At 38.5% G+C, this 26161-nt stretch overlaps 3 protein-coding genes across 9 annotated transcripts in view; 2 read left to right on the top strand and 1 right to left on the bottom strand.

Moving 5' to 3' along the window:
• The window catches only part of LOC104225954 (protein FAR1-RELATED SEQUENCE 3), an 83793-nt gene extending 71854 nt beyond the window's left edge, over positions 1 to 11939 (top strand). For both annotated transcript variants that reach the window (XM_070147552.1, XM_070147551.1), the window contains one exon: positions 11639 to 11939. In XM_070147552.1, coding sequence (XP_070003653.1) covers positions 11639 to 11773 — 135 coding nt within the window. In that variant the 3' untranslated portion in view covers positions 11774 to 11939. The remainder of the gene's footprint in view (positions 1 to 11638) is intronic.
• Positions 6296 to 11519, top strand: LOC104220819 (NADH dehydrogenase [ubiquinone] flavoprotein 1, mitochondrial-like). Of its 2 annotated transcripts, none has more exons than XM_009771773.2 (3): positions 6296 to 6443; positions 8720 to 10182; positions 11194 to 11519. In XM_009771773.2, exons 1-2 carry the CDS (start codon positions 6441 to 6443, stop codon positions 10175 to 10177), a joined length of 1461 nt encoding a protein of 486 aa, XP_009770075.1. In that variant the 5' UTR covers positions 6296 to 6440; the 3' UTR covers positions 10178 to 10182; positions 11194 to 11519. The 2 variants fall into 2 exon arrangements, with proteins under 2 accessions (XP_009770075.1, XP_009770074.1); XM_009771772.2 differs by having other exon boundaries at positions 8720 to 10189.
• Positions 11940 to 12535: 596 nt separating the features above from the next.
• Positions 12536 to 24087, bottom strand: LOC104220818 (uncharacterized). Of its 5 annotated transcripts, XM_009771771.2 has the most exons (17): positions 23923 to 24084; positions 23620 to 23767; positions 23326 to 23534; positions 23139 to 23223; positions 22629 to 22761; positions 22455 to 22539; positions 21520 to 21606; positions 21308 to 21403; positions 20640 to 21094; positions 16696 to 16777; positions 16432 to 16608; positions 16303 to 16356; positions 15921 to 16013; positions 15782 to 15847; positions 14878 to 14924; positions 13602 to 14300; positions 12536 to 13086 (listed from the first exon to the last, which is right to left on the bottom strand). In XM_009771771.2, exons 5-17 carry the CDS (start codon positions 22742 to 22744, stop codon positions 12702 to 12704), a joined length of 2442 nt encoding a protein of 813 aa, XP_009770073.1. In that variant the 5' UTR covers positions 22745 to 22761; positions 23139 to 23223; positions 23326 to 23534; positions 23620 to 23767; positions 23923 to 24084; the 3' UTR covers positions 12536 to 12701. The 5 variants fall into 5 exon arrangements, with proteins under 5 accessions (XP_009770073.1, XP_009770071.1, XP_009770069.1 ...); XM_009771769.2 differs by lacking the exon at positions 23326 to 23534 and having other exon boundaries at positions 23620 to 23781; positions 23923 to 24085; XM_009771767.2 differs by lacking the exon at positions 23326 to 23534 and having other exon boundaries at positions 23923 to 24085.
• Positions 24088 to 26161: the final 2074 nt, after the last annotated feature.

Genomic DNA, 26161 nt, shown 5'->3' with positions numbered 1-26161 from the left:
GGTGAGACACTAGGTCTAATAAATCCCTTATCAAGCAAATCTTGCAGCTGCTCCTTCAATTCTTTCAACTCTAGCAGGGCCATATGGTACATCGGAATAGAAATGGGCTAAGTAACCGGAACCAAATCAATACAGAAGTTAATATCCCTGTCGGGTGGCATCCCCGGCAGGTCTATAGGAAATACCTCAGGAAACTTCCGAACGACTGATACAGAATCCATGGAAGGAACTTCCGCACTAGAATCACGAACATAAGCCAAATAAGCCAAACACCCCTTCTCGACCATATGTCGAGCCTTCATATAAGAGATAACCCTACTGGTAGAATGACCAGGAGTCCTTCTCCACTCTAATCGAGGAAACCCCAGCAACGTTAAGGTCACAGTCTTGGTGTTATAGTCCAATATAGCATGATAGGATGACAGCCCATCCATCCCCAAAATAGCATCGAAATCAATCATATCGAGAAGTCGGATATCTACGCTAGTCTCAAGACCCCCATTAATAACCGCACACAAACGATATACACGATCTACAACAATAGAATCCCCACTAGTGTGGACACATACACGGGAGCACTCAGAGAATCACGAGGCACAACCAAATATGAAGCAAAATAAGATGATACATAGGAGTATGTAGACCTTGGATCAAATAGAACCGAAGCATCTCTACTGCAAACTGAAACAGTACCTGTGATAATAGCATAGGATAACTCAGCCTCTGGCCTGGCTGGGAAAGCATAACATCGGGGTTGGGGCCCACGACTCTGAACCATATCCCTGGGACGGCCTCCTGCTGGCTAGCCTCCACCTCTAGCGGCCTGGCCTCCACCTCTAACGGCCTGACCTCCACCTCTAATGGCATGACCTCTACCTCTGGCTCCCTAACCCCTACCTCTAGCTGGCTGAGCAGGCGGTGCCGGAATTATGGCACGAGAACCCTAATGTTGTGACTGAACACCCACTAATCTCAGACAGGTCCTCCAGATATGCCCATACTCACCACACTCGAAGCATCCATCCTGATACTGTGGCTGTGGAAACTGAGACTGACCTTGACGGGCCGACTGACCGCGATAATAACTCTAAAGAGGAGGTGCTCTGATAGGATCTGGTGGTGCACTATAAGTTGGCTACCCTGAAGAAGGTACATAAGGACCAAGACTCCCTGAAGTTCCATGGGATGTCTGAAGTGCTGAATTAAACGGCTTGGGAGGATGGCCCCTACCAAAAATATCTCGACCTCCACCGGAGTGACGCAGCCTCTTGTCAGACCCTTGACCACTCCCTTGAGCTAAAACCATCTCAACCCGTCTGGCCACATTGGCTACATCCTGGAAAGAAATCTCACTCCATGTCTCCTTAGCCATCTGCAATATGATAGGCTGAGCAAGTACCTCAATAAACCTCCTCACCCTCTCTCTCTTGGTAGGAAGTATAAGAGGAGCATGACGGGCCAAATCAACAAATCTAGTCTCGTACTGAGTGACAGTCATAGAACCCCGTTGAAGGCACTCGAACTGCCTCCGATAGTCCTCTCTCTGAGTGATAGGGAGATATTTCTCCAGAAATAGCTGAGAGAACTGGTCCCAATTAAGAGGTGGCGACCTAGCTGGTATGGAGTATGGGTAGCAAGTCTGGGCTCCTCCCCTAGCCTGAGAGACGGTTGGTGCTACAGGAAATGTGTCGGCCTGAGCAACGCTCTCCATAAGGCCCACTACACAGACCAAAGCGTCCTGAAGTACCGGGGTAGCGATGAACCCCTCTAGAACCTGAGTTGGCCCTGCTGGAATGGTCTGGGCTGGAGCCTCCTCATCAAACTCTACCTAAGGCTCTGCCGCTGGTGCTGCTACTCGAGCTCTAGGCTGAGCCCTGCCCCTGCCTCGGCCTCGGCCTCGGCCTCGTCCTCTGCCCCTCGTAGGAGCTGCCACTGGGGCTCTAGCTGCTGCTCAGCTGAAGAAGCGGTACGTGTTCTCGCCATCTGCGAAGGAACAAAAGTAGAGAGTTCAATTAGCAGTGAGAGATCAAATCGCACGATAGAGAAGAATAGAAGTGAAATTGTTCCTAAACTCTGTAGCCTCTAGGGGATAAGCACAAATGTCTCAGCACCGATCCATCAGACTCTACTAAGCTTGTCCGTGAATTGTGAGACCTAGGCAACCTAGTGCTCCGATACCAACTTGTCACAACCCGAAATTCCCACCATCGGGACCGTGATGGCGCCTAATATCGCACTCGCTAGGCAAGCCAACATTAGAGTTTTATTCACCTTTTTCCTTTACATTTCATAGTATAATACTAACAAAGATAAATTTAACTAAAATAGATGTAGAAGTACATAATTAATCTATTATCTATATACTGTCAATAATACCGAAACTGTTACCACCCAGAAACTGGTGTCACAATCCACGAACCTACTATTAATATCTACAAACATTGGTCTGAAAGAAATTACATCTGTTTCGAAAGAAAAGAAAATGGGAATGTAGAAACATAGGAGGGGACGCCAGCAGGACTACCTTGGGTCTCCTAGATGAAATGTATGCGACCGGCCTCACGATCAGCCACTACCAGCTCCAAAATCTACACAGAAAGTACAGAGTGTAGTATCAGTACAACTGACCACATGTACTGGTAAGTGCCGAGCCTAACCTTGACAGGGTAGTGACGAGGCTACGGCGGGGCAATTACAATATAACCTGCATACAATATATAATAACACGAAAATGAAGTATGGTACGAAATGAAACACTAACTTGCAACAAAAATAAATACAGAACTTCAAATATCTTATCAGTACCAGCTATAACCAATCCTTAAGTGAGATACAACACTACAAAATAACTTCACAACAGGGAAAGATACATAAACAAATAACTGATGCGGCGTGCATCTCGATCCCACCATATAATCTGTAACAATATGAACATTTACCCTTATTACTCATTATCAATCCACCCTTATTTCTCATGTTGCGGCGTGCAACCCGATCCCACCAGACAATCACATTTCACCCTTATTCCTCCTTAATATATCACCCTTATTCATCCTATTGCGGCGTGCAATCTGATCCCACCAGACAATCACATTTCACCCTTATTCCTCCTCAATATATATCACCCTTATTCCTCCTGTTACGGCGTGCAACACGATCCCACCATATAAGTACCAATCACACAAATAGAACAGAATTTCACAATATGGCTCAAAACCCTCCACAATATTTAAGCCTCAAACCAAAGCAAACAGAAGACTACACAAATTATGAAACCTTACTCAATTAATACTACACAGCGAGACCAACCATAATATTCCATGAAACACCAATAAGCCAACTTAAACTAATAATGAAGTACAATGAAACTACAGAATAATTAATATCTTCAATAAAGAAAACAACATTTAACAAGAAGCAATTAAACATGGAAACACCAATAAGCATGTAGCAGTTAAGGCAAGAAGACAATATATTAAGAACAGGGAAGGAAACAGGCTAAACAAATAATTTGGCGGCGGATAGATACTCATCACCTCACCTATACGCCACGCACATGGAATTTCACATAGCAATTAAGTCGGGGATCCATAATCCCTCGAGTCAAAGTTAGGCCAACCATTTACCTCAATCCAACGGCCAACTCAAAGTTCAATTACCGCTTTTCCTTTAGATTTTACCTCCAATCCACTCGTATCTAGTCATAATTAATTTAATAACATCAATTATCGCTAAAGAAATCAATTCCAATGCATAATTATAGGTTTCCCAATATTTTCCCAAAAAGTCAAAAGCCGACCTCGGGCCCGCTTGGTCAAAACCCGAAATTCATACCAAAATCCGATTACTCATTCACCCCCGAGCCCGGATCTATAATTGGTTTTGGAATCCAACCTCAATTTGAGGTCTAAATCCCCAAATTTCGAAATTTCTAAGTTCTGCCTAAAAATCCCCAAGTCCACCATGAAAAACTCTAGATTCTAGGATGAAATCTTGTAAAAAGAAGTAAAATATTGAAAGAAACGAGTTAAGATTCATTTACCTATGGTTTGGGGAAGAAATGGTCTTTGGAAAATCGCCTCTTGAGGTTTAGGTTTTGAAAAATGGGAGAATGAATGAAAAATCCCGTCTAAGTCTAGACTTATCAGCTGCAGATATTGCATTTGCGACCTGAGCTTCGCATTTGCGAAGCTCGCAAATGCGAGAAAAGTATCGCAAATGCGAACTCCTCGTATTTCTGCAGCCATCACAAATGCAAAGTCCCAGTCACAAATGTGAACCTGGACTTCCGCAAATGGGGCCTATTCTTCGCAAATACGAACTACCCAGTCCCCTCCCCTGCTTCGCAAATACGAAATTCTTCGCAAATACGAAATTCTTCGCAAATGCGAGGCTCACATTTGCGAGCCAGACCTCGCAATTGCGAAGTCTGCGGACCTGAAGCATACCAGCAAATTTTCTTAAGTCCAAATCACTCTATAGTCTATCCGAAACTCACCCGAGTCCTTGGGGCTCCAAACCAAACATACAAACAAGTCTTAAAACATCATACGAACTTGTTCGTGCGATCAAATCGCCAAAATAATACCTAGAACTACGAATTTAGCACCAAATTGCATGAAATTTTTAAGAAAGTTTCAAAACTTCTATTTTCTCAACCAAAGGTCCGAATTACGTCAAATCAGTTTCGTTTCTCACCAAATTTTACAGATAAGGTATAAATATCATAACGGGCTTGTACCGGACTCCGAAACCAAAATACGGGCCCGATACCAACGAGATCAAATATTAACCAATTTCTTAAAATCATTATAATTTCAGTCTTACAATTTTCATCAAAAAATCATTTCTCAGGCTATGGACCTCGGAATTCGATTTCGGGCATATGCCCAGGTCCCATATTTTACTATGGACCACCAGAACCGTCAGAATATAGGTCCGGGTCCGTTTGTCCAAAACGTTGACCGAAGTCAACTAAAATAGGCCAAAAATTATTATTTTCATAAATTTTCCATATAGGCTTTCCGGAATCTCGCCCGGACTACGCATGCAAATCGAATTAGAAATAAATAAGGTTTTTAAGGCCTCAAAATACGGAATCGTGTTCTAAAACATAAGATGACCCTTTGAGTCATCACATTGGTACAATTCGTTCCATATAAACGAATTGAATTATTGGAGCAACTTCTTACACAATTTAGGCTATGGGCAACACAAAAATTTCATATTAGTCTTAGTAAGTAGTATAAGAATACGGGAAAAATGTTGATTTTCATGTATTTTATACAAAATGTATCCATTAAACCAGGAGAGAATAGGAACTTGTTGATTTTCATGTATTTTATACAGAATGTATGCATTAAAGCATATTCATTATTACGATATATCATATTGGTGATAAATTGAATATACATACACATTGATACACAATTGTGAATCATGCTTTCACAAATAGAGACAAAAATACTGATAATACACATAATCGTTTAATTAGTACATTTTCATATATTTGAAGATTGTGAAAAATTTATCCATTAAACCAGCAGAGAAGAGGAACTTTAAAATTATGTAAAGTTGAATATGTTATATTTGCATCTTGTAAAACCAACTTTATGAAATATGGTATTTCAGGCTTGAAACGATTTGGGATTTTCCATATTCGAACGACTCTAATTTGAAATTCCATTGCATCGAGTTGCTCGAAATTTGACTGATTTCATGAAGTGTTGTAGTCATATTTATAAAATTTTGTATTTTGAGTAGAGAAAAAAGGGAATGAAAAGAAAATAAAGGGAGGAGCCCACGTTTTTATGTTATAAGAGTTATGTTTTGATACCCATATTTGGAAGTCCATCTCCATGTTAACTGAATCGGAGTAATTATATTTTTTGAATTTTTAGGATAAATATTTTTTTTAAACCGCCCAAAAATGTAGCACTCCATCCCTTAAATAACTGAATCAGTAATTCAGTGAAATTTTGTAAGTTGTTTTTATTTTAAATATTTTTTGAATTTTTAAATTTATTGGAGGTTTGTCCTAAAATTTGAGGCATGTTAATATTTTACTGTGACACTTCTTAGATGACACATTTTGCTTTAAATTATTTTTATAATATTTTAAAAAAATATTGTAACATTTCGTTTGACTAACTTTTTAAAATACTTTTTTTATTATATTAAAATGAGAAAAATTATAATTTATTGTACTTTTTATATAATTATAGAATATTAAAATTTTAATTTTAAAATATTGAGTTGAACTAATTCAATTTAGCATTAAATTTTAGTTAAATTGACTTTTATCTGTCATCTAAATTAAAATGGGAGTAATAGATTTGGAAATCTAAGGCCCACGATTCACAATAGCTTCGTTCTCACCGTAATCTGCTGGAGAAGCAGCTGAACTTCACCGATTCCATCACGTTTCTGCTTCAACATTCATGGTACGTCCCTCTCTTCGATATCTATTTTTTTTTTACTTTTTTTTTTTTTTTGGCTACCCAAATCGAAATGAAATTATTTTTTTTTTGTGAAAAAATGCCTTAGATGCATTTTGATGCCTCCTTGGTTTGTTCCTTTTTTTTTTTTTTTTTTTGAAGGGTTTTGATTGAATTGATAACTTCAAAGATGGGGTTTAAGGTTAATGTTTAACTGATTGGTAATGGCCATTGTATCCTATACAGAAGTATGAGAAGAAACCCTAAATTACATTTGAGTATTTTATAGCTTATGCAAGTTGGTATTTTGAACCTAAATTCCTAACCGGAACTCCTAAATTCATATTCCCATTAGCTTCTTTTCTCTGTGTGTGTGTGTGTTTTACAAGGAATTTATGTAGTCTGCACCTGTACTTGAAATGAAGCCTTTTCAAGGAAAGCAATTCTCTTTTCAGGGAAAAGAAAAGATTTTTACTTTATCACTTTGGAAGGCTCATGTATTTTTATGTAAATTAAATTAGTACCTAAACTTTGAAAACAGTGTAGTTGGAGATGTCTTCCTCCTGAATGTCCTCCCCTTCCCTCCCCGGGACACGGACAAACACATACACACCAAAAAGGGAAAAATTACTTTTGTTTCTTCCTTACCCAATTCCCTTTAGTGTCAGGTTGTAGCGGTTAATTTGTGAATAGTTTTGTGCTCTCTTGATCTTATGTTTGCAATCTATGAACCTGCTTTTCGTGAGTTTAGAAAAGTATACCCCATCCGAAGCCCAGGAAAAGAGGAGGGTTGTGGAAGATCTGCTAGAGCAGTTGAGACTGAGTATTTTGCGATCATGATGCATAGACCCATGCATGCACTTATTGCAGTACAATAAAATCTTTTACCTTGTCAGAGGAAGGGAGGGAGGGAGGGAGGGACCTAACTAAGATGAATCATCTGAAACTGAAGAATAGAATGGGACAGATACATAGTATTCAGATTGCAGACCTAATGTAGTTTTAGAGTGGGTATAGTTGATTAATTGGTTGAATCCTCTCTCTTAGTTTTGAAGGCTGCCTATTAATCCCTGTATTTGGTTTTGTAATCCTCTTTCTCTTACTACTTAGATTTGGTCAAAAGGAAGGTGAAACAGTATGGATTAATGTTGCTCAACAGCTCACCGGTTCCTGTGCAATTTGTCTCGCTTTGTACGAATCCCTACTTGGATTGTGATCAGTGTCTGCAGATATTTGATGCTTGAAGCAGAAATATCTGCTGCCACTGGAGGGGGCGGGCACAGTTTCGCTTGAGCTTGCCAATATCTACACCTCTTGTTCTATGTTGCCTGATCAATTATAGCCCTACAGTGCTGATGGACATATTGATTGGGCAATAATTCGATGCATCCAATTTAAAAAGATTCCCCCTATAACTTGTTGCACCTGTCATCTTCATCTTAAGTAGTTAAATGTAACCACTTTTGTGACAATATGTGGACCTAGATTTACAAGTTCGTATGTTCTAGATTTGGACGTTTATCTGAATGCTAATAGTTCTGTCTCTTCGCAACTTTATCAGTATGATCTGTATAGTTTTGAGAGGTCAGGTCTACACTTTCACAACCCATAAATTGAAGTCAGCATTTTATGAAGTATCTTTTCTTCATGTGCACATTCCAAAACCATCTTATAGACTGTTTCCAAACCATGGCTACCAAGCCATAAAGCCGTGATATGGGTAATCAATTGCTTTCGTTTCCTCTACTAGTGCTTTGCTGAAGAAAGCCTTTTGATTTTCTATAGTTTCTTTGCCCGCCGATTTGGTAGCTAAGAGAGTGATGACATTAGTAAGAAAGTGGTACAGATAGACTTCTTGTCCCTTGTTCTTCTTCTTGGTGGTATGCACTAGCTAACTAACTAAAACAATAAGAATATATTCGTTGCATCTGTATTTTTTAGAGCTTGACGGAAATTATGAGTTTGTTAAGGATAGCAGCTTCCTCCATCTTTCACTATAGAAGAAGTGCATGGGCAAGGGCTGAAGGCAACACTTGAAAGGATTTCGACTATCGGTTTCAGTCCTTACATATGGATGACTGAACAAAAAAAGCTTGTGAAGGAATTGACCCAAAAATAATATAAATTAAATTATCAAATTGTTGAACAATTTGGTAGTAGCAGGAAGAGAATGATGAACTGTTGCTTCTGTTTTTTATCGTCGATATTGCTTTTTATGCTTGCTCAATCTCTTGTCTGTTATGAGGGTAAAATTACTGATTTGTGTCATGTTCTTCTCACAGGCACCTATAAAGGGCATTCTTTCTTTGCAAAGGACTGCATTAGTACTGCGTTCTAGTGAAAGATGGGGCCTATATGGTAGGTTATTTAGCACTCAGGCTGCATCAACTGCTAGCAACCCCCAACCTACTCCACCTGCACCTCCCGAGAAGACTCACTTTGGTGACCTTAAAGATGAGGATCGTATTTTCACAAATCTCTATGGATTGCATGATCCTTACCTTAAAGGTGCCATGAAGCGAGGTGATTGGTACAGAACAAAAGACCTTGTCCTCAAGGGTTCTGACTGGATCGTGAATGAAATGAAGAAATCTGGTCTTCGAGGACGTGGTGGTGCTGGTTTTCCATCTGGTCTCAAATGGTCCTTCATGCCAAAGACAACGGATGGCCGTCCTTCATACCTTGTTGTCAATGCTGATGAAAGTGAACCCGGAACCTGTAAAGACAGGGAAATCATGCGGCACGACCCACACAAGTTGTTGGAAGGCTGTCTGATTGCTGGAGTGGGGATGAGGGCTAGAGCTGCTTATATTTATATCAGGGGAGAGTATGTGAATGAAAGGAAGAGCCTTGAGAAGGCTAGGAAAGAAGCCTATGAAGCTGGATTGTTGGGGAAAAATGCTTGTGGAACTGGATATGATTTTGACGTATATATTCATTTTGGTGCTGGTGCCTATATTTGTGGTGAAGAGACAGCTCTTCTGGAGAGCCTTGAGGGGAAACAAGGCAAACCAAGGCTGAAGCCTCCATTTCCAGCTAATGCAGGACTTTATGGTTGTCCAACTACTGTCACAAATGTTGAAACAGTTGCTGTTTCACCAACCATCTTAAGACGTGGGCCAGAGTGGTTTGCTAGTTTTGGCCGGAAGAATAATGCTGGGACAAAGCTGTTTTGCATCTCAGGCCATGTAAACAAGCCCTGCACGGTGGAAGAGGAAATGAGTATTCCCTTGAAGGAGCTGATAGAGAAGCACTGTGGCGGTGTTCGTGGAGGTTGGGACAATTTACTTGCTGTTATACCAGGAGGTTCATCTGTTCCGCTGATTCCTAAGAACGTATGTGAGGATGTACTAATGGATTTTGATGCACTCAAAGCTGTGCAGTCAGGGTTGGGGACTGCTGCTGTAATTGTCATGGACAAATCAACTGATATTGTTGATGCAATTGCAAGGCTCTCGTACTTCTATAAGCACGAGAGCTGTGGTCAATGTACACCATGTAGGGAAGGCACAGGGTGGCTTTGGATGATCATGGAAAGGATGAAGGTAGGTAATGCAAAGTTGGAAGAGATTGACATGCTCCAAGAGGTGACTAAACAGATTGAAGGGCATACCATTTGTGCGTTGGGAGATGCTGCTGCTTGGCCAGTGCAGGGTCTCATTAGGCACTTTAGACCAGAGCTAGAAAGGAGGATCAGGGAGCATGCAGAGAGGGAGCTACAACAGGCTGCTGCTGCTTGATTTCAGTTAAAGGTTTTTTTTTTTATTAATAAGTTAAAAGTTGGTTTTTGAACCTTTCTGTTACGTTTATTCTATAATATTGGTATTAACCACGAATCCTCCATGTGATAAAACATCCTTCTAAAAAGTTGTTCTGTATTCAGTAAAGTACTTTTTCTTTATATCTCGGTCCTTTTTTGGGAACAAATGGGTCTTTTTGATGCTCTTTTGTTTTGGGTTATTAAAAAAACATATTAAACTATAAAGTACTCCAAGTTATTTGGTGTACTTCTTATATGCGGGCATGTTTTGCCCTTCCTTTTAATGAAATTTATTACTTTACCAAAAAAAAAATACAAAGTACTCCAAGGTACACCTCTCAGGAAGTTCTCTCATTTGTCCTTTTGTAGTATTACTGACCTCTCCTTTACCAATGCAAATCTTCAATTATATAGTAATGAAAAAGCAGTATATTTGTGCCAACTTTTCCTTTACCCAACCGATAAAAAGCAACTCTTCTTTTTGATTAATATAAGAGAAAGAAAGAAAAAAGAAGCAGCACATTTCAAATGCTGCCCAGTCGTATCACTGGTACTTCAGTGGATTTTACATGACCCTGTGCATGGGAATGTGGTGTTCTTTGAGTCTTGAAATATAGGAACAAAGATAAAGCCAGAAGGATGTGACTGTAATATAGAGCTGATTGAATGTAGCAAAATGATTGAAGCAGAACAGAAATCTTAATCTTTTACAAGTTCCATCTTCATGTATGAAGTTAGGGATATCTCTTGTCAAATGTCAATAGTCATTTTATTGTATTGCTACAGAGTCACTGTAACCAGCTCTTAGCCTTTTGGCAATATTAAGCAGTGACATCTAATTTTGGAAGCATACACGCTTTACCCTACCACACCCCTACTGTTCCCCCCTTGCTTCTTGTCTCTGTCAAATAATGATTTCTATGCACCAGCTTGGGTATGTTACATGTACTTGTCATAGCTACTATTTAATAATGGTTTCGTTTCTCCTTTTTTCAGTTTGCTGTTTGATACCATGGAATAAATTTTGAAGTACCAGTTATATGGAAGTCGGAGGGAAAGCAGGAAGCAAAGATTCCCTATGGAGCTGTTTTTTTTTTTTTTTGGTTGTTGTCAAGCTTGTGTAAACTACTGTTACATTGTTGGTGGGTAATTCATGTTTCAAAGCTAATACATCTAGGGGTCGTTTGGTAGCCTGTATAAAGATAATAATCCTGGAGCCTTCAAACCAGAGGCGTCTATTCTACAGCATCTGGATGAGATTTGGTCTGTTCTCTCCGTTGCTAATTTTTCAGTACTTAACTAAGGTCTTTTGTTGTGTGTAAGAGTTCAGTTCTTATGTCCGACAATATCGATAGTTGTGTCTGATCAATTTGACCGATGCATTCCGTCTTGTTTGTTAGACGTTGATGGTTCACCTCAACTTGGATTTTGATGATGGCAGGTTGAGTCCCAACTGGAGAATCCAGCAAAAAAGCAGAGGAATAGATGTTACGTTCTGTTACTATTTATAGCATGTTACCTCCCACTAGTACATGTCCCAGATGACTCTGGCCCCGAAGGGTTAGCCAGATGGTAATAAGGCCATGGTTGTTTTTCTTAGTGCTTCTTACGCTGATGCAGTCTTGTGTAACAGTCGGTTTAAGTCCCCCGTTCCAATTTCATACCATTGCAATTTCTCTAAGGTTGTGTTGTTGACATACTTCATATTCTGCAAGAAAGTGAAGAGTGGAATTTGTGGGGTATATGCATTTTGGGAGGATGAGAATATATGCAGTTTACATATGTTGCATTGGCCAAGTAGCTATTTAAAGCAAGACAAATAGGACTTATAAATACGATCATGTAGTTTGCAAATCTTCAAATTTTGTTTGGGGAAAAGGGCCAAAATTATCCCTATACTATGATGAATAGTTCACATCTATCATCGTTATACGTTCCATCCAAATTTAACCCCACCATTAAGATAGTAAACAAATTTGGCCCCCGTCCTAACGTATGCCCATCAGAGCATTGGGACCCCTCAGTTAAAAATGCCACATAACCTGTCTTCCCCTTCGTTCTTCTTCCACCAGCAGCTCCACCACCCAAAAGCCTCAAATTTTCACCACAAAAAAGAGCTTCAAAACCAGAATTTAATCAATAATTTTCAGCCCCAACAGTATAACCAAGTAACTTAGATGGTTAAATAATATACTTGAGGACATTACAATATTTTATTTAACTTGTTAAAATTTGAACTAAATTGCATTTCTAGGAAAAGCTATTCATGATCTCATAACATTATCCAACAGAATTGCATGCAATTTCACAACATTTAGATTGGGACACAACATGATGCTTAGACTACTGAAGACCAAACCATACTTTAAGCATTTATTTCAAAGTAGTGGTTCACTCTACATCACTTACTTTCGACCAAGATAATAACTGTTTTTGATGAACTCGACTAACACTACAACATGGTAGTACTTTGTCTCCCTATTTACTCAAATTTCATTGTCAGCCTATACAAAGGATGGTGAGAGTAGAAAGTCCGGCAGTAATCTCTTTAAAGGAATCCCACAAAAGGGACACCAAGGTTTTGGATGTTCATCATCAGTGGTAGACTTACTGAAAGACTTGAAATCTGAAGGATATCCCGGCATTTTGAAAAAGGATGCAGGGGCTAATGTTGAAGCCCATCTCTGACAGCACATGCAATGCCATACAGGAACAATTGGGCAGATATGCATAGAAACAGAACATCGGAATAAGTTATGGCTCGGACCATTTCCGGTATCGCACTTCACCCCCTTGCAGACGGCGAAATCTGGAGAGTCAAATGGAACTGATGCTGAGCAGAAACTACATTCCTCCTCCTCTACATATTCATATATGGAGGGAATTTGACTGCAAAAATAAGAGACAGAGTGAGTCAGAATCAGCAATATCCACATCAACATATTACACATTTGTCACAACCAACTTGAATGCTAATCGACAATAGCTACAGAATAAACAATCAGTCTAAAGAAACAATTACTAACACAAACATGAAATTCAAAGTTTCATCATTAACAACAAAGAGGTTTTGGTTGCATCAATGTGTTTTTTTTATGCTGGCAATGTGATGTCAAACCCTTGATCAACTGGTTAAGATGGAATGCAAACAATGAGTAAGATAAAAATGCATATTTCTTATCCATTCCTTCAAACCAATCAATGCTTGTATCTGGTTAAGAACTAGAGAAAATGAGCACCAATTTTAGAATACAAAATGTTATTCTATTCCACACTAAAAAATAATTAGATTAGACGTAGCTAATAGTTAAAAAATGTTAACATCAGAACGTGAAAATATGAAGACAATGCAAATGGCGTAGATCATGTGTAAGAGAAGTCAGGCAGGCATGTGCGAGGACTACCTCTTATCAACGGTTCGTACTTCTTCTCCCAGAAGTTTCAGTTGATCCTTTACATCTTCACCGCGAATTGCAACCCACTGCTCCATCTGTGCTGTTCCAACAGGGACCCAGTAACTAGATTTAGTACCCTTTCCATCAGAACCAGAGGCGTCATCAAGAAAGACAGTAAAGCTATAGCCAACCAGCCTATCTCTCAGTTCCATCTCACTATTCGAATGAAGCTGTGTCCAGTCCAATCTTTCATCTTCAGCATCGTTGAAGCCCTCTAAAAACTGTGACTGCTCCTCAACTTTATCTGTCTCCACCTTTTTCAAGACTACCAGCTTGCTGATGATGTTGAGGAGTTGCAACTTTCGTGAGGAGAACTCCGAGAGACATTTAATTGCATCAGACAAGTTTGCAGAAACTCCAAACTGAGATCCAACAGAAGATTTTAACCATTTAATTATGATATGTTTCACAAATATCGAAATAGACTGCTTAAAGGCCAAGAGTGCTGCTACAACATCCCAAACAACCAGTGGTTTATCCAAAGATTCATGCTGATTTAATGACCATAGTATATTATTCTCCCAGCTAATTAGCTCTTTCTCAGGAAAATCTGGGAAAACTTTAACATCAAAATCTGGATAAACAGTAGAGGAAATGTCCAGTTGCTGTCCTCCAATCCAAAGAAATTCTACTGCAGCTTTCAGGGCCCTGGAGGTTTTGAGCAAAGTGATGTTAGTTTCTAAAGCATTGCCGCTAGTTTATCATCTCTTTTTCCAAAATAGATTAGATGGGGCAGTTATCAGATTATTTCTGGTCCTACGAATCCATAAAGGATGTAAGTCCTATGTTTACAGAAGACAACAAATCAATATTCAACCAAGTATAGACATCCTTCCTTTGTTCAGGTAGATAGATTTGTGTATACTTTCAATTGCAAGATAGATCTATGTGTACTGGAAAGCAGTAGTTTCGTGTAGCAGGTGAAGAAAACCTGTGTAGGAAAACTCATTGAGAAATATATTGGTATAGCTTTTACTCAAACCTATTTTTCCCTCACAAAAGATGAGGAAATGAACGAGGAAAATGAATAGAAAACTAAAGAAAAATATACTAGGAGTTGCAAAAAGAATCTGCCAAAACCTTCTTTTGTAAAAAGTATTATCAAGAGTAAGGACAAGCTTTTATTAGTCGATGATAAATCTGTGGCCTGTGAAATATATACCTAGATCCTGGTGAAAGTTGGCATCTACAAATAGTAAACAGCCTAAAAGGGGAAATTAAATACCTTGCCTCATACATTTGATTTAGTTGCTCAGTAGCAAAAGCTCTTACCTGCACAGTGTGTGTAATTTTTGTTGGTAGTATTAAAACAGAACATAAAAGAAGGAACATCTCAATTCAATAATTGCCACTTAATAAGGAAAGATCTTTACATGATGGTCTGTTTCTAATGCAAGGAGCTTTTACGAAAGAGCAAAATCTAGCAGTGCATTAAAGTAGATTTCATAAAAGGCGTTTGATAGTTTCAGAAGGAAGTTTCCAGTTGGACTTTACTGCTAAAAACTGCGTAGATCAAGGCTTAGCAATAAACTTAGTTGCATTCTGTTCTAAAAACAAAGTCCATGATGGTAACACCTAAGGTGCTGGCAAAAATTATCTATCTGAAGCTTTTATGGGGGAGTTGCCTGTAAAATATTTCAGTGTGATTTCACTAGACTAATACACAGCTGAAATGCAAATATTAGCGGGATAAAGCTGTCAAGTTATCCTGCGCAGGCAGGAGAGAAAGCTCAAAATCTATCATTTCAAATACAGAGGATCCGTCTCTACCTTTTGATATCTTTCATATATGAGAAAGAAGAATGCATCATTTAAAGAAGGATCGTCTCTTAACTTTTGGAAGGAAATTAAAGGTTAAACATCTTAGGGCTTAGGATGACAGAGGAAGAAAACTAGAAAAAGGAGAGTAATTTGCGAATGAACGCTAAATTAGAGATTCAATACTTCCAAACCATGAAATGCATAATGCTTGGTCTTGTTGGTGGTATTAGAGTACTAGTGCATTTCTTTGCACTTCAAAGTTTTTCGCAGAACCAGGAGATGAGATGTTTACTATGTACATTGCAAATTGTGAATTAATATGCAGAGAAACCACACTTGTATCAAAGACTGAAGGGATGATCCATTACCACAGCCATCACCAGATTTCCCGGAGATACGGCTAGACCAAAGCAAGAACTAAATGCATCCGGCACCTGAAAAGAATTTTTCAATTTAAAGGAAACAGCATGTGATAGAGATGCATGAAACCAAGATACATGTGCGTACATCGCCAGAGCCTTTCACACCAGGAGTATTGGAAGGGATAGGTACTTCATACAGGGAATTTTCATGTAAAATCCAACAGCGGGTTGAGTTGTCCTGCAATTATTCAGGAAGAAAGTTTATCTACCATTAAAATATGCTCAAAATGCAAGAACTTCCATGTAGAATCTCACTTAGGGATTTGGGGACGGAATTTGGGAAAATCCTTTTATGCTACATTACTTTTACAGCCATCATAGTGAGAGAGACATCCGAAGACTGCTCTCCATTCAGTGATAACACTACTCAAAGAACGGAAACGTTGCGGTTTAAATGTCTTTGAAAAGAATCACAAAACAGACATAATATAGTCTGAAGCGAAACACCAAATAACAAAGTAGCTTACCTGGCTGCAGCTGTATAGGCAACGTCCACCAAAAGCCCAAGCTAAACCTGTAACCTAGAACACATTAAGACAAGTTAAATGTCTCCAGATGATAAAGAGGTAAAGATTTGAGTATCAACAAAAACTTACTACATGATTATGAGCATCACAGGAGCCAGCTTTCTCAAATCTATGAACAAGAATGTCACAACTCCACACTTCAATTGATCCAGATCCGTTGCCAATGGCTAAGAGCATTTTATTAGGTGATTGCGCAGACACATTGAAGGAAACCACAGAGGCCATTGCAAAGTCGGCGGCTTTTACCTGTTTAAGAGACAACAAGAAACAGATAATGAGACAAAAAAGTAAAAGAAGAATAACAAAAGAAAGATCTCTACGTTAAAAGGAGACCTCCTTCAATAGAGAAAAGGGTGAATCACTAAGTTCTGATGATTCTACTAGTCTTCTGCAACACGCCTGCCAGATCTTCACACTACAAAATGTAAAATAAAGAAGAATAAATCTTTGAAGCTATTAACTCGTGCAATGTAATGCAGGCCATTGCATTAATTTGACGCCAACATCAACATGTATAGGCATCTTCTGTAAGGTTGTTTTGCATCAGTTTGATTCAGGATGTTATCCAAAACTTCTATTCTTGAAAGCTTCCATTTTACTGTTCTGTTACCATTTAATTACTACAAATCTTACCTTATCAAAAAAAAAAACTACATTTCTTCCTGTAATTTAAGGCCCACAATTAACACGGCTGTTTAGCATTATAATATAGAACGGCACTAACGCATATCTCTTCCTGAAAACTTTGATATGACCATTCTAGGCCTCTTGCTTAAACAATTGATTACTTCATTTCTTCCTTGGCAATTAAACGTTAAAAACTAATAACGTTCTTTAGCTTTACTAAGAGGATGGTCACTAGCACATATTTCTTATTTAATGCTGTCATTCAACTGTTTTCCCCTCTGACTTTACCATTTGATTACTTTATTCTGTCCTCATTGTCATTGGCAATTATAAAAGAAAATCATTTCATCATCTAGAAGCTAAGTGCTCTAAATTATTTTGGATTTTCCTGTAGTGCTTTTTTTTGGGGGGGGGGGTGTTCGTGTTGAAGTATACTGTTCCCATTGCTGCTTTTTTGCTATGAATATTGCGTTAAATTCCCAGGCAAAGGAGTCCCAATTGTAGTAAAAAGCAAAAAAGGAACATCCCTTCTCTTAATCATTAAGTTATAATCTTGAGGTAATAATATATGCCAGGATTGTAGTAATTTAAAGGCAAAGGAGAGTACATTTGAGGATTGCCAGTTCAAAAATATCAGAAGTATTCTATTCCTCTTTCATGGGAGTTCATATTCAGAACATCTTGTGTTAATCCAGAATAGACTCTGGTTCATTTCACTGAGGGTTCTTCTAGCGTACACCCCCAATGATGATAACACATTCTTTATGATTAAGCACCTTCTTCCTCTTCTTTCCTACGATAAGTCAATTACTACTGAAGCACCTTTTGAGAAAAAGGATGATTATATGTTAGCTGGTGCTTCAGGTGCATATGTGGAAATGTTCGAGGGAAGATGTGGACCACCTCCTGCATTGTCAAGTGGCAGCTCACTTGTGTGAGATTTTGAAATGTTCGAGCTGCCATAGTTGATGCTAGGCACATTGAAGGAGACTCTCTAGCTGGACATTTAGTTTAGAAGAAGGAAGATAAGTCGAAGAGCGTGGATGTTATGCTGTTATGCTGTATGCACTCATGTGGGTCCTGCAGGGGGAGATAAATAGAAGAGCTTTTCAAGGGATAGAGAATGACTGTATATTTGAGGAATAGCCTCTTATTCCTAAATTCTTCTTGCTGTACCCATGATGTTCTAGTTTGTATAGAAGATTGGTATCATTGTAGAGAATCACTATGTTGTAGATTGTCTACTTTTGCTATACTGCCCATATACGGGAGATTTTCCAATCATTGATTAAATTAATTACCTTACAAAAAAATTACTAAGGAAGCACCAACGCGCCTTTCTTCCTCTTCTTTTTAAAGATAAGTCAATATGATTGTCCTTTCCAACTTGTTACTTTCCAGACATTAGCGCAACACTTTCTAACACTTTTGTGAGAACACGCTGGATACTGACATCAGGTATCAATCTTCAAGAATAGCTCGAAATATAGCAAAGTGTCCAATATCAAATATGAAGTGAACACAAACCCAGACAGTATAATCATTCTTTAATTTCAAGTGATTCATCATTTACCATGTTATGCATTTTGGTCAATGTATAGCACTCAATTGTTTTCTTGTTCACATCATCACATATGGTTGTGATATTAATCACTTGAATCAGTGGCATAAAGCATGCAGCTGTAACTAGAATTAGACTTTTTACTGTTTGCAATTGTGGCAAATAATGGCTGAAGTTTCGCTGTTCAATTCATCAAGACTTTATCATGGAAACTGAGCAGTTCTTAGGAGTGAAAATACAAAAACAACAAATATACCCAGTGTATTCCCACGGGGTAGGGTCGGAGGAGGGTACTGCATACGCAGACCTTACCCCTATCTTGTTGAGGTAGAGAGGATGTTTCCGATAGACCATCGGTTCAAGAAAAGCAATTCTCAGCAGTTTTGAAAAAGATAAACAATAGTGAAGAGGCCATATTGAGACTAATGAAAACAAGAACAGTAACAAAAGCAAAATAACAAAGCAATAAAGTAACCGGAGTAAGGGAAACAACAGGTAGTAATAAAAATCGAAGAATAAGATAATACGAGAATGAAAATAATAATACTGACATGGTTGAGTAGGTACAGTGTCCTAAATTCGACTACCTATTAATTTTATATCCTAATCCTCGACCTCCAAATTCTTCTATCTAGGGTCATGTCCTCGATAAGCTGAAAATGTGCCACTAATCACTTCTCCTCAATACTTCTTCGGCCTTCCCCTACCTCTCTTTAGTCCCACAATTGCCAACCTCCCGCACTTGCTCACTGCGGCATCTGCGCATCTCCTCTTCACATGCCCGAACCATCTTAGCATTGCTTCCCTTATCTTGTCAACCACGAGGGTCACTTTTACCTTACCCTGAATATCTTCGTTCCTAATTTTATCCTTCCTAGTATGCCCACACAACCATCTTAGTATTCTTATTTTCGCTACTTTCATCTTCTGAGCATGAGAGTTCTTAATTGGCCAACACTCTGCCTAATACAACATAACAGGTTTAACAACTACTCTATAAAACTTACCTTTAAGTCGTGGTGGCGTCTTCTTATCACACAGAAACACCGGATGCGAGCCTCTATTTCATCCACCCTACTCCAATACGATGTGTGACATCATCGTCAATCTCCCAATCTCCTTAAATTATTGACCCGAGATATTTAAAACTATCTCTCTCAGGGATGACTTACGTATCAATCCTCCCATCAACATCTGCCTCATGAGTTACGTCACTGAACTTGCACTCCAAGTACTCCAATCTTAGTCCTGCTCAACTTGAATTCTTTAGACTCTAGGGTCTGTCTCCAAACCTCCAGCCTAGTGTTAACTCCACCACGTGAAAATACGATAGGTCTAATCATGACCTTAAATTTCATTGGGTAGAAACTCAAAGATGTGAAACCAGCCTCAAGAATCTACGGTTGATAATTTACTTATTTTTCACTCAAGTCAATTATTAACTCAATCTATGGGAAGCATAGCCGATCACAAGTTAGGATAAAGAGGAGGGTTGCATAAGATTGACAACCAACGTAAAAGTAATCTAATTATTGTGAGTATGCGACCATTTTTCCTTGATAAAAGACGTGAGAAGCAACCATATCAGCTATGTACCGGATCCCATAGCTAAACATGTTTGTGCATGAGTAGTACTAGATGGGTTACCCCTGAGCAAGTCCTTGTCTTGCATCTCTTATCGACCCCACCTATTTTGGAGTTGAGTCATAGTTGATTTTTGACTTTAGTTCAGTAATTGGTTAGCAGTATAAGGACCTGGAAACCTTTGACCACTGGACTAATATGAACCAGTAACTAAATCATTTTACTTCTTACAGTAAAGTCATCAGGGAGTGCACATATCTGCTCCCATGTACTTGATTTGTCCAGAGCTTCGGAGCTAGATATTAACTCTCATATCACTATTCCCGTGTATAAAATTCTACAAAACTTGCTCAATATCTGACAATCATCTCTGTCATTTCATGCCAATATTTGCTTATATCTTGGTACTTTCATGCCATTCTTTGCTTACCCATACACCCAATGAGATCTAAAACCGAAAGCAGTTACAAGGTAAAAATTGAATAATATCAACATAGCTACGCACCTCCCATCGGAACATCCAGTAGCCAATAAAAGCAGAGGATCTGAAGCATCAGAAATGAACAATCCCCAACTGATTGTTGTGATCCAAGTATCATGTGCATTGAGAAGTCCAACAAGCAATGGTTCGTTCAAGTCGGGTTTGTTCATGATAGAGTACTCGTCTGGTTTATGAATTCTCCACAATGATAGTATGCCGGACTTCCCTCCAACCGCAAGTACAGAACAGTCACTGGTCAAGCCAGTAGTAGTAGATATACCACACCCAAATGTCTGTGGTAGACAGGGCGACCATGCAACAATAAGTGAAGACATCATTGCACTGCGAGAGGCATATTCCTCTGCAGTTATTAGCGATTGACTGCCATCTTCAACTACTATCTTAGAAGACTTTGCTTTTGAGCGAGGAGCATTAAAAGTATTTTTCCCTTTCTGACTGCAAGCTTTGACCTCCATCACCTAACAAAAAAGTAATAGCATCACAAAAAGAGTTTGCACATTTCGTCATCTAAGTAACTAAATAATTATTTGGCAAACATAGTTCTTATTTGTTGACTTCTTTTCCCTTCTATCTCTGTTTACATTCCTTGCAGTCTAAGTTTACAGTATATGACAGTACGATATTCATGCATAATGAAAGTAATTGGAGGAACCAAAGAGATCAGCAAGTACAGTTAATGCATTCAGTCTCCGACGCTTAAGTTCCTTTCTCATGACAGAGATTGGCAGATCATCAGCATATCCCTCATCAAAGCAAGCTTGACTAGGCTATCAGAATAGAAATCGAGTAAAATCAAATACAACTTAATATCCAGAGAAGAAGCAATGTATCATGTAAAAAGCATAAAATTCACATAACGGAGTAAGCAATGAATTTAACTTACATCAGAAGCTTCTGATGCTCTAAAGCTTGCTGCTTGGAAATTGGTAGTTGTGAGATAACTATACAGCTCCTTTGATATATCCATGACCTGTTGAAGTTTGATAACCAGATCAATGGGCAACAACTAGAAGGATAAAAGACAGAAGATCATTATGAAGAAACATGAGAAAGCCCCAGGAAATTGTTACTTGGTCACTAAGGATTCTACTGAAAAATGTTAAATGCGATTTGGAGAGTGATATTCACAACAAAGTGAAAAAATATTTGGAATGAGAATCGACCAGGAATACAGGATCTAAAATCAAAGCCATGAACTACAGCAGAAGATGTATTGAAAGCTGTTGGGCATTTATAGAGGTAGTAAATTATTATGTTTCAGAAGTATTTTCTTGATATTAAAGTCTTTGATCCGTAAGGACGTAGCACATTCTTCATTCATGCAAAGATGAATTACAGGTTAGGCAACTCTAAGGTTTTTTACATTCGATGGAAGGCAGATTAAAGCTTTGCACCAATACTTGAAAAGAGACTCCCATTCCGTATGTTAGATTCGTCTCTCTTGCATCTTCAATCGGGTTTGGTGCTTTAAGTTTGAAAAGCCATAAAATGGTGCACAAACAGCAAAAATTAGATCACAGAGAAACAAAGATCTTTATAGTTCTTTCTGGCATCAATCTAGTAGTCCCCTATTGAACATTTTCTATTCACTCATGATCCAGCGAAGCCTTTCTGCACCTGAACTCGAATTATTTTCTCTTCCAAATCGTCAACTGTGGTTCTTTCCTTTTAGGTCAACGGAGTTGATTCATCGTACATTGCAATCTTAGACAGAAACAGCTTTCTTATCTACAGATTTGAGGCACTCCAACAAACAAAAACAAGTAGAGAACCAAGAAGCTATGAATATACTATTCCGTATCCATGTTTGATTCATACCTCTACCCATTCTGCTGAAAACTCACGAAATGGCATCCGGTAAAGCCTTACATGTCCTTCAGTAGTGCAGACTGCAAGCAAACAACTACATCAAGCAGAAACATTGTTATTTCATATCATATACTGTTGAGAAAGGCCAAAGGTCATTAAAGTGATATGCTTCATTGATCATACCCAGAATTTGGAGCAAATCCAATAGGTGACCAGGATATTGATCGGACACATGGCCGATTTTCTCGATATTGTTTTTCTTGAGGAGAGGAGTCCCGAGATAATGCAATATGTAACATACAACCCGAGAGTAAATCTGTGAAAATTCCAAGTAGAAATTATTTGGACCATATATACAAACCATTAATAAGTTGTCCAAATAATTCACGGCATTTTTTTTAATAAGGCAATAATCTTATTGATGCAGGAAAATTCCGGATACCCAAGTGATAGTACAGCAAAGAACCTATACAAAAATATGGTTCTCTACAAATAACATCAGCTTGTACTAACCTATGTTCCCCGGACTCTTGGAAAATGTCTTCGGGTGCATATCGGATCCTCCAAAAGTAGTATATTTTTGGAGGATCCGACACGGGGGTAGCAGCATTTTGGAAAGTCCGCTCAACATAGGTACTAACAAGAATCTCATTGGTGAACCAGAAATTAACTGTAAAAGACACATCACATTACCTTTTCTATCAATCAACCCAATAGGAAAAGGTTTGCTATGAGGGATCGTAATAAGACCTCGTGATCCAAATGGTTTAGCTGGATTCTGAAAGAAAGAGAATATTTATTTAACTAGCACACATGCTGATTTAATATCTAATCAATTATAACTAAATTGAAAGCTTGTTAAATATCCAAATATACAAACTTTGTTTTTATGATGGTGGTGACGGGCCAGCTTGCGCGCACCTCGATTATTCCACCGAGTACCTGCTACCTCCCACCAATACAGGTATCGAGTAACTCTGCCCACCAAGGCTTAGGCAGACGGGAAGAAATTACCTAGTGTTTTTTTGCCTCATGTGGGATTTAAACCTAAGATCTCATGGTACTCCTCCCAATTCATTAGGCCACACCCTTGTGCATATTAAAAGATAAAAGCTTTTACAATATTATTACAAGAAAGATACAAGTGGATCAATTGTCAATATGAAAATTTTACCAATATGGCAACGATATGACCGGAAGCCACTGCCACCAAATTCTCCTCTGACCAAGCGACAGAATTGGGGTAAGATGGGGCAGCCACCAGTATAGAAGCTTGAAAACTCGAAGACATCGTTGTATTTACCGGACCAAAACTGTGAATCCTGATAAACTCCCTCTACAGCATAACAAGAGTCAAATTTTGTACTAAAAAAGAACAATAGAAAAAACCGGTAAAATTGGAAAAAATATAATCACAACAAAGATATGATAATTCATAAATGCTGCAAGCATATGAAAAGGGGCTGAAATTAACGACCTTGAATTTTGATAATAAAAGTACATGCTCCAATGGCTTCTTCTTTGATAATTTAGAGAGCTTCTTTCTCCTTTTTTGTGTGCAAACTGGGGGTTTTAGGGGTTTATGGGTTTCTTTCCAATTTGTAGCAATAACTTGGAATTATAGTGAAAAAAATAGCCAAATATATTCTTAAACTATACCGAAAGCTCTAATATGTCACTAGTTAATAGTTTTAATTTAAGCACGTCCTTAGCCGTTAAAAAAATTAGCTATATTTAACTTTTTTATTAACGAAACTAATTAGTTGCTTTATAACAAGAAGATACGTCAATTTTTTTTTGAACTATGCGAAATTATCTAGCAGGTGATTTATATCAAAATGGGTGTTTCGAGGGAGTTTGATTTTGTGGTGGAGAGTTTTTTTTAATTATTATATAAAGGTGAATATGAATATGTTTTTTTTAGATGATTGCAAGGCAGAGACCGAAAAGGAAAAATAGAAAAAAATTATCAGATTTTGCCCATAAAATTTTGCCAAATGGTTTAGATATAGTTAGTCACATGAGCAGAGTCGAGCTAGATTTGAGTGTACAAGTTTTAAATATTTAAAAAGAAACTTACTTGATTCTAAATAAATTATTTATGTGAAATAAATAATTTTTTATACAAATATAAAATTTCAATTAAAGCTATGCTAAACATAAACGCAGGCAGGCAGGCAGACCAGGTATAAGTGGTAGCACGATTTGCTAATCAAAGTGTAAAATGCTATTTAAATCTAATTAATAATTATTATCAATAAGGAAATAAGTGTGCCAATTTTGTAATGTGAGACATTGACACTGAATATTCAAATAAGTTGAGACCAAATCGAGAGGTAAGGGCATTGTGGAGTAGTAATTCATCCGATTTGAGGTAAGTAACCATTGTAAATCTGGACCTGAGGGTATGAAACCCCGGTATTTCATATTGTTTTGATAAATGAGGTGACGCACATGCTAGGTGACGAGCGTGTGAGCGTGCATCGGTAGGGATTGTGACTTGGTCCATCCCGTAGCGACTATTAAGCCGCGTATTTGATTTGAAATCTTATGATACTCCGTATTTTAGAGATTGATACTATATTTTGGGTTGTATGGCATGTTTGGGGCCTTGTGACCTGTTTAGACCCTTAGGGGTGATTTTACTATTTTCCTCACCCTGTTTGATTTGAAAGCATATCCTCAGTCATGTTTTACCTGTTATTTGTTTAAAACCGGTTTTATCACTCCATTTCTATATATGAAACTGTTTGCTCTGAGTTCCCTGATTTTATTGGTACGTCCGAGTAGCCGTGAGGTTAATGACTAAGAGAGGTTTAGGACCTAGTGGTGAGGATTATATATCTATTATGGATCGGGTTGCACGCCGCAGCGAAATTATATATATATATATATGGCTGCACGCCGCAGCGATATACATATGGATCGGGCTGCACGCCGCAGCGATATATATTTGATCGGGTTGCGCGCCGCAACGATATGACGCTTGGGTTGTATGAGCCCCTCCGGAGTCTGTACACCCCCAGTGAGTGTAGTCAACTATAAACTATAGATCGGGGTGCACGCCACAGCGGTTATTATGAGATATTATTGACCTGGAGTGCTGAGTGTGAGTAAGATGTGACGAGAGCTGAGTCACGAGTGACTGAGAAGCTTGCCCGAGAGGCTATACTGTGAGTGATACCTTGCCCAAGGGGCCCGTTTATAACATTTTTGCTGTTTTCACTCTTCTTTTATACTGAGCCTCTATTGAAAGATATTGAATAAATGATTTCAGGTATATCAATTGAAACTGAAGTTTTTACGAAGTAACTGGCTATTAAACTGTTGAATTTGACTTGATATTTTGTTGAACACTCTTATATGATTTTAAACTGCTCGTCACTGCACTCAGACCTTATTTACTTTAGTTACTTACTGAGTTGGCGTACTCACGTTACTCCCTGCACCTTGTGTGCAAATCCAGGTGCCCGAGCAGCAGAGTGAGGGTTCCCAGTACTCTCAGAGCTTACCGGAGACTGCAAGGTAGCTGCACGGCGTTCGCAACCCTGCTTTCCTCCTTCTTATCTTAGTTTTCTGCTATTTTAGACTTATGATGTATTATTCAGTCAGTTTGGGATGTATTTAGAGGCCCTTGACTTGTGACACCGGATTGTTGGGCTGTGTTGGTATATTTCGTATTGTTACATTTCAGTTGAATTATATATTTCTTATGA

The sequence above is a fragment of the Nicotiana sylvestris genome, chromosome 6 (assembly GCF_000393655.2).
Source record: "Nicotiana sylvestris chromosome 6, ASM39365v2, whole genome shotgun sequence".
In the NCBI taxonomy this organism is placed as follows: domain Eukaryota; kingdom Viridiplantae; phylum Streptophyta; class Magnoliopsida; order Solanales; family Solanaceae; genus Nicotiana; species Nicotiana sylvestris.
Note: the sequence above shows the minus strand (reverse complement) of the source record. Positions and strands in the feature narration are given on the sequence as shown.

Bases quoted from the DNA above. Each gene is read 5' to 3' on its own strand.
- LOC104220818 (XM_009771767.2), bottom strand. From the start codon at position 23,948: ATGTACTTTTATTATCAAAATTCAAG. The intron at 16,014-16,302 runs GTAAGCTACTTT...GAATAATTGCAG, and splicing joins GCCTATACAGCTGCAGCCAG to GACAACTCAACCCGCTGTTG. The intron at 15,848-15,920 runs GTACGCACATGT...AATTCTTTTCAG, and splicing joins GTGTGAAAGGCTCTGGCGAT to GTGCCGGATGCATTTAGTTC.